Source organism: Crocodylus porosus, unplaced genomic scaffold (genome assembly GCF_001723895.1).
Source record: "Crocodylus porosus isolate Cpor-Errol unplaced genomic scaffold, CroPor_comp1, whole genome shotgun sequence".
Lineage (NCBI taxonomy): Eukaryota > Metazoa > Chordata > Crocodylia > Crocodylidae > Crocodylus > Crocodylus porosus.
This window is the reverse complement of record NW_017728914.1, coordinates 29,654,653-29,662,722: the sequence shown is the minus strand read 5'-3', so window position 1 is coordinate 29,662,722 and position 8,070 is coordinate 29,654,653. Positions and strand designations below refer to the sequence as shown.

General features: G+C 48.8%; 1 protein-coding gene across 4 annotated transcripts in view; it reads right to left on the bottom strand.

Moving 5' to 3' along the window:
• Positions 1–530: 530 nt before the first annotated feature.
• Positions 531–8,070, bottom strand: part of SLC25A48 (solute carrier family 25 member 48) — a 32,901-nt gene continuing 25,361 nt past the window's right edge. For all 4 annotated transcript variants that reach the window (XM_019535116.1, XM_019535120.1, XM_019535119.1 and 1 more), the window contains 2 exons: positions 3,106–3,235; positions 531–1,902 (listed from right to left, as the gene is read on the bottom strand). In XM_019535116.1, coding sequence (XP_019390661.1) covers positions 3,113–3,235 — 123 coding nt within the window. In that variant the 3' untranslated portion in view covers positions 531–1,902; positions 3,106–3,112. The remainder of the gene's footprint in view (positions 1,903–3,105; positions 3,236–8,070) is intronic.

The following is an 8,070-nucleotide window of genomic DNA, read 5'->3' as shown; positions in this document are numbered from 1 at the left end:
AGGTAGAAAATGACCCATCCACCACTACTCTCTGGGTGTGGCCCTCCAGCCAATTGGCAACCCATCTCACTGTGTAGGCATCAACACCACAATCTCCTAATTTTTTAATGAGAATTGGGTGAGGGACAGTGTCGAAGGCCTTCCTAAAGTCCAGAAGGACTACGTCCACCACGACACCTGCGTCCAAGGATTTTGTGACCTGGTCATAGAAGGCCACCAGGTTGGTCTGACAGGACCTGCCTCTAATGAACTCATGTTGTATGCTTAGGGGCAACCCCTCCCCTGCTTGCCCCTCGCAGATGTGCACCTGGATAATTTTCTCAAAGAGCTTCCCCAGGACTGAGGTAAGACTAATGGGCCTGTAGTTTCCTGGGTCCTCCTTCCTCCCTTTTTTGAAAATGGGGACCACATTGGCCCTTTTCCAGTCTTCTGGCACCTGGCCAGAGCAGCACGAGTGGTCGTAAAGCTGTGTCAGGGGTCCCGCAATCACCTCTGCTAATTCCCTCAGCGCTCTGAGTTACAGTTGCTACTTTTCTTTCTATATGTTCCCACAGGAGAAACTTAAAGATGGGACTGAGCAAACTGTGCACCTTACATATTGCAGCGACATTCCCAACTCTTCTTGCAGAACACGCTGTCCCTTTGCTCGCTCTGTCTTGGTCCCACAACTTCACTCTTGCTACCTATGGGTACCATCAAAAGCCTTGCATTTGTCAGCCATGGCTACTCTATTTTCTGCATCAGAAACTTGCCCCTTAGGAAAGACATCATGAAGATTTTTACAAGTTAGACACAGCAGTGTAAAGACACAAGGCCTTGACAGGAGGCTATGGACACAGAAGAGCAAATTAAGATCTCATGCTGACACCTGTTGCTGTAAATGGGATTAGCCCTGCTGGCAGCAGGTCTGAAGCCAGGCCAGTGCTTTAGAGAAAATATTTTGGACCTCATCCTATAGCCCCTACTCAACCAGAGCCTCCATCAAAAGCAATGAAAGTTCTGCAGGAGTTGGCATTTGTTTGCATGGCCTACCAGTGTGTATGGTGAGGTAGAGTAAAAGAAGTCTATAAAGAAAGTTAGGTAAATTTTGGGAAAGCAGAGAACAAAGTGTATCAAATGTGGTGCTCATGAAAGACGAGGACTAATAGCACTAGCAAATCAGAGACAGTAGTAAGCATCCCGTAGCTTTCCTACTGAACTTCCCTCAGTCTGTGCCCTCCTAATGTTACTGAAGCCCTCCAAATCTTTTCTTGAGAAAAGACTGTAGGAAATCACATCAAACTCTTCTGGCAATGGTGTGATATAGTACAATGTTCTCAAAAGACAAGCATAGATCACCAATTCTTTTGTCCCTGGGATCCAAAGTATGATTTGGAAGGAATGCAGAACTACAGGATATAAGCTATTTTTCCTTTGATACCTAAGGAGGTGAAACATCTTTGTTGACAAAAAGAGAAGCCCTACATTCTTGGAGATGATGTGTCAAGAGCATGATGTATAGAAAGGACACAAAATTAAGTCTAGTGTTACCAGCTGCTAGCCTTTGGGAACAGATGACTACTTATGCTGTCGGGGGAAATATGTTTCACCATTGGCTCACTGGCAACACATATTACTGGCAGAAGGCTATATCACAACCAGATAACAGTATTAATTGTTAAGGTTCTTTAGGACTTCAGAGAGAAAGATTTCAGGAACAGAATGTTCTTTGGATTTGGATTTAGCTGGTGCAGATTTGTAGCTCACTCTTCATTGACTAGGTCCACAAAAAGGAGAGAAAACTATGTTGATGGGGCTCTTCAGAGCATATCGTATATGCCAGCACCAGTGAGGCTCTCATCAGTTCCACACCGTTGATTTAGCTCAGGGAAGGAAGACACTGGTCTGGTCTTCTTGATGACACTTTTAAAACAAAAAAAGAAAGATTTATAATAGACCACACACACACACACACACACACACACACACACACACACACACACACCCCAGCAGAACAGGCCTGGAATTTTTGCTTCCCCAAATACACTCTTAGTATTGCTCTTTGGCAGTGATCCTCTATTTAGGAAGAGAAGAGTGAAATTGATGCGATAATTAAGATACTTTACTAGACTTCAGTCTTGTAGCTCTGAGATTGATGGAGGTGAGTAAGGGTCAATGAATGGGGATTTTAATGAGCGTCATTCTTTACGTTGCGTAAGAACAGGGCAGGCATTTTTTCTCATCAAGTTTCCCTTTCTGATTCACACTAATCAGACTCTGTAGGTACTGACAGACACACAGGTCCCTGCTCTAACTCATGGCACTTTACATAAAGCACCATGACTTACAGTATCCTCCCCCCCAACCCAACAGATGTTCACCTGTTGGGTTGGCGGGGGGTGGAATTGAACTTTACTGCAGCCAAGAAGCAACCCCTGTCTCCCAGCCCCGTCTCCCCACCTCAGCTCCAGGGCTGTCAGCAGGAAAGGATGGGGGAGGGAAACAAGCTGCCCACTGGGGTTTGCCCCACCTGAGCTGAAGGGAGGGTTAGGAGGGGGGCCATGAGGCAGGAGGTTCTGATCCCTCCCCCCCAGCTCAGGAAGGGCATACCCTAGCTGGTAGCTCACTTCTCCCTCCACCCTCCCTTCCTGCTGACAACCCCTGGGGGCAGGGCTGTGTTGCATCAGTCCAGAGTCCAGCCCTGATTGTGTGGCAAATCAACTTAGGGAAGACAAACTCCCTAATATCCTCTGAAGTGGGCCTCCTTCATTTGATCTCTCATTTGATGAGGGCTAATTTGTTGTGCATTTGGCCACTTTAAAAAGAACTCTGCAGCCATGCACATGTCATGGCATGGCTGTAAAGTACTTTCGGGGGGTGATTATGTGAACAACCTAACTTCTGTCTGCACCCTAGAATGAAAGAGGGAGCAAAGTATTTTTGAGATCTATTGTGACTTTCACCAAGTCACCCTGGCCTCGATTTTCAAAGACAGGATTCTAAATATTCATATTTGGGTCCTTTAATAGTTATTTTGCTTCTCAGAAGTTTTACACCAACCATAACTTCTACAGGAAGTTCCATTTTCTGATGTTAATAGTGTTGGAAGGTCCTCATGAAGCTGACCTGGATGTCAAGGATTGATGTCAGCTTGGACTCCTCTTATTGTTTTGAGTGAAAGTTCATATCCAAGAAACATGGCTGCGCTCATCGGAAATCCTCTCACTGCATTGATTGTCATGCTCCTAAAAAAGACCTGTTCAGAATAGAGATAGTGAAGGAATAAGTTGCATAGTTTATGAAGAAGAAACACACTGAGCTAAACCGTGGCAGAAATCAGACTATTAGAAGCTTTGAAAGGGAGACGAGCCAGTCATTTTCAGGGTTGCTAATACCACAGCACTGACAGAGCTGTGTGCTTAACCATCCACTCATAGGAATCCTGTGAATAGGAGGAGAGTAACTTCTTTACTGAAAATTATTACCCTACTATTTCCATAAATGGGCATCTAAAGTAAGAATACAATACCAAGTTTGATAGACTCCAAGAGTCCTGTTCCATATACTTCTCTTCAGACAGGTATATTAGAATAAGACAGACTCAGAGATGCTATCAAGAAGTTTCTATATTTTTCAGTGGGTAAAAAATGAACTAAGTTGTGTTTAAAACCTTATGACCAGAAAACAGGAAATCTCAGTCTTCTTCATCAACCTTCTCTTGTCTGTTCATTTCTCCCTCCCTTTTATACCTACACAAATTATATATAGTGAACAAACTGATAAAATGAAAAGCAAGATTATAGGGAGAAGACCCTTTGGCTTGGCACATCAAGTGGTCAAACTCCAGGGGTTGGATCACCAGGTACACAACATTTCTGTTGGATCTACCTGGGAAATGAAGTCGTTCAGATTTTAGTGCAAGCTATAAAGACTTGTGGAGTGTGCCAGGCTCCAGTCATAGCCTCTGCTGATCCCAGTGCACACCAATGTACCTCCAAGGAGCAGCTGGTATAGGACAGCTACACTGGTCTAGGAGGGGGGACATTTCTTGACCTATCTGCAGTGCTGTAGGGCCATCTTTAAAGACCCTGACTCAGCAAGGCACTTGAGCAGAACCTTAAAAATTAAGCACGTCCTTCTGACTTAAGCAAGCCAGTATTTACATACTTTGTTGGATCAGGACATACATGCATTTTACTTGCCCAAATGCATTTTACTTGCCCTTGCAAATAGGCCATGCAAACAGGCACACTCCTAGGCCTGGCATGCGAGTTAGCACAGGAGTTTGTGGAGGAGGGCAAGCAGGAGGGCCCGAGGCCCTGCCTGTGAGTCTCCCCAGGGTAAACAGTCCCAGCCACAGTCAACACACCAGAGGCATGATGTGGATGGGCACACGCCGCACCCCGGGGGCCCCCTCAGGGTCTGCGGCCCCCTCCCCTGGCACCTCAGAGACCATCACACAGATGGAGCCCATGGTCCCGAGCTCTGGGCAGACAGAGCCCCTGGCTCTCAGCTGCGGGGGCTGCCTGCCACTTTTTCAGGCTCTGGGGCCCAGAAGCATGGCCACCTCCCCTTGTGGGGTCTGCTCCCTTTTGGGGTCTCTGGCGTGCCAGCTGGAGGAGCTCCAGGCCACCATCCAGAGACTGTGTGCCATCAGAGACTGTGGGCAGGAGATAGACTCCTACTGCCAGGCCCTACTCCCCCGGGATGTGGAGGGTAGACCTCGGTCTCCCTCCAGGACAAGGGAGGACTCAGGGACCTCCCTTACTGTCCAGCCCAGGGGTAGGACCAAGGTGGTCAAGGGTCCCAAGGCCTGCCACACCAAGGCCTCTGCCCCGCTGGACCTTTGCAGCAGGTACGAACCTCTTGCAGCCCCAGCAGAGCCTGCTGAGTTTCCAGCTTCCTCAGGCAACACAGATGGTACTGTAGCTACCGCCCCCACTCTCCCCAAGACCAAATGCAAAACGGGGGGGGGACTGAGGGGGTAATCTGCTGTCCCAACCCCTTAGCCCAGGAAGTTTGCTACTTCCCGGGAGCCAGAATTTAAGACATTGTGGAGAAGATCCCTAAACTCTTCCAGCCCACTGACCACTACCCTATTCTCATCCATGTGGGCACCAATGACACGGCTCAGAGCACTCCCAGCTGGGTCATGAGGTGCTACAGGGATTTGGGTGCAGGGCTTAAGGCTCTGGGGGTGCAGGTGGTAGTTTCTTCGATCCTCGCAGTCTCAGGCTATGGGCAGAGGGGGGAGAGGAGGATCCAGGTAGTCAACCAAAGACTGTGGCGCTGGTGTCAAAATCGGGGAGGCATTGGCTTCCATGACCACAGCCCACTCTTTGGAGAGAGAAGCAGCGAGCTGCTGGGAAGAGATGGCCTCCATCTCTCTCTGCTGGGGAGGAGGCTCTTCTCAGCCAGACTGGCTGACCTGCTCCACCAGACTTTAAAACTAAGCCCACTGAGGGATGGGGGGACTACTGCCACAGCTGGCCCACTGAGCAACCCTTGCAAAGCCAGCAGGCCAAGGCATCCCACCCCAGCCCTGGAACAAAATGTAGGCAAGACAAGGGCCCCCATGGGGACACTTGCATGCCTATACACAAATGCCAGGAGCTTGGAGAATAAAACAGGAGGAACTTGTCCTCCTGCTAAATGCAAATAACTGTGATGTCATAGGGATAACGAAGACCTGGTGGGACTCCAGCCATGACTGGGCCACAGGTATAGATGGCTATACCTTGTACAGGAGAGATGGAGTGGACAAAAGGGGCAGGGGCATAGCTCTCTCTGTCAAGGAAAGCCCTACAAGCCAACATTGGCACTCACGGTGGACTAGTTGAAATCCTCTGGGTTAAAATCCATGGGGAACATGGCCCAGGGGATACTATGGTGGGAGTCTACTACAGACCACCTACCCAGGGTCAAGACCTTGACCAGGAGTTCACTAGGGAATAGGCTGACGCCTCATGCTCCCAGTGTATGGTTGGCATGGGAGACTAATTACCCAGACATCTCATGACAGGAGTGCTCAGCCAAATCCAAGCGGGCACAAAGCTTTCTCATGCGTGGATAACGTCACAAACTCCTGCAAGACCGTTTCAGGCTGGACATAAGGAAGAATTTCTTTACTGTCCGAGCCCCCAAGGTCTGGAACAGCCTGCCAGCGGAGGTGGTTCAAGCACCTACATTGAACACCTTCAAGAGTAAATTGGATGCTTATCTTGCTGGGATCCTATGACCCCAGCTGACTTCCTGCCCTTTGGGCAGGGGGCTGGACTCGATCTCCCAAGGTCCCTTCCAGCCCTGATGTCTATGAAATCTATGACACAGGAAGTCTACGGGCCAACAAGAGGTAAAGCACTGCTCGGCCTTGTACTGGCAACCAGGGATGTCCTAATCAGTGACCTAATGATCAAAGGGAAGCTGGGTGACAGTGATCATGAGCTGATCACCTTCACCATCTGCCATAAAGCTGGCAAGTCAGTAATACAGAAGTTCTCAACTTCAGGAAAGCTGACTTTGACAAGCTAAGGAGGCTAAAAGGGCCACAACCCAAAGGAGAGGGGAGTTCAGGACAAGTGGTTGCTCCTCAAGGGAACAATCCTGGATGCACAAGCAAAGTCTATCCCGTCTTAGAGGAAAGGCAGCAAAAGGGCACAGCAGCCCCCTTGGCTCTCCTGGGAACTGGTGGACCTCCTGCATCTAAAGAGACAGACCTACAAAGGATGGAGGACTGGAACCACCACCAAGGAGGAATACTCTGCTCTGGTCCAGACCTGCAGAGAGCAAACCAGGAAAGCCAATGCTGCAATGGAACTCCAGCTAGCTACAAATATCAAGGACAATAAAAAGTCCCTTTTTAGATACGTGGGGAGCTGGAGGAAAAGTAAGGGCAACATTGGACCCCTGTTAAACCAGATGGGGCAGTTGACAACTGATGCCCAGGAGAAAGTGAACTTGCTAAATGGGTACTTTGTGTCAGTTTTTCACCAGTCCCATAGGACACCCCTGCCCACTGTGGGTCAGGGAGGCCTGGGTGAGGGAGATTCCTTGCCCTCCATCGAAGCTGACCTTGACAGGGTGGATACCTTGAAGTCAGCCAACCCTGACGCGTTACATCCAAGGGTACTCCAGGAGCTGGCAAGCATCGTAGCTAAGCCCCTGGCACAGATCTTTGAGAGCTCTTGGCACTCTGGTGAAATGCCCAAAGATTGGAAGAGGGCCAATGTTGTGCCTATCTATCTTCAAGGAAGGGAGGGAAGTAGATCCAGCAAACTACAAGCCCATCAAACTGACCTCTATCCTGGGAAAAGTCTTGGAAAAGATTATCAAAGAGGCCATCCTTAACAGACTGGCTGAAGGCAATATCCTAAGGGATACCCAGCACAGGTTTGTTGTGGGTAGGTCTTGCTTGACCAATCTCATTTCCTTTTATGACCAAGTAACCTATCACCTGGACAAGGGAGAAGAGATTGATGTTGTATATCTTGACTTTAAAAAAGCCTTCGATCTGGTATCCCATAATCACCTCTTGGCGAAACTGGCTAACTGTGGCCTCAACCTCACCACTGTCTGCTGGCTGGTGAATTGGCTCTGCGGTAGGACCCAGAGGGTGGTAGTTGATGGAAGCCAATCGTCTTGGTGTGTGGTCACCAGTGGGGTCCCTCAGGGCTCTGTGTTAAGGCCTATACTATTTAACATCTTCATCAATGATGTGGACATTGGTGTCAGAAGCAGACTGGCCAAGTTTGCCGATAACACCAAACTCTGGGGTAAAGCACCTACACCCTAGGACCTGAAGGTGATCCAGGCAGATCTTGACAGGCTCATGAAGTGGGTGGATGAGAACCTGATGGTGTTCAACACCAAAAAATGCAAGGTTTTCCTCCACCTTGGGAAGAAAAACATGCAGTATGCTTATAGGCTTGGCAGTGCTATGCTGGTTAGCACTACAGATGAAAGGGATTTGGGGGTCATGATTGACCACAAGATGAACATGAGCCTGCAATGTGATGCTGCAGGTAGTAAAGAGAGCAAAATGCTGGCTTGCATCCATAGATGCTTCTCAAGCAAATCCCGGGACGTCATTCT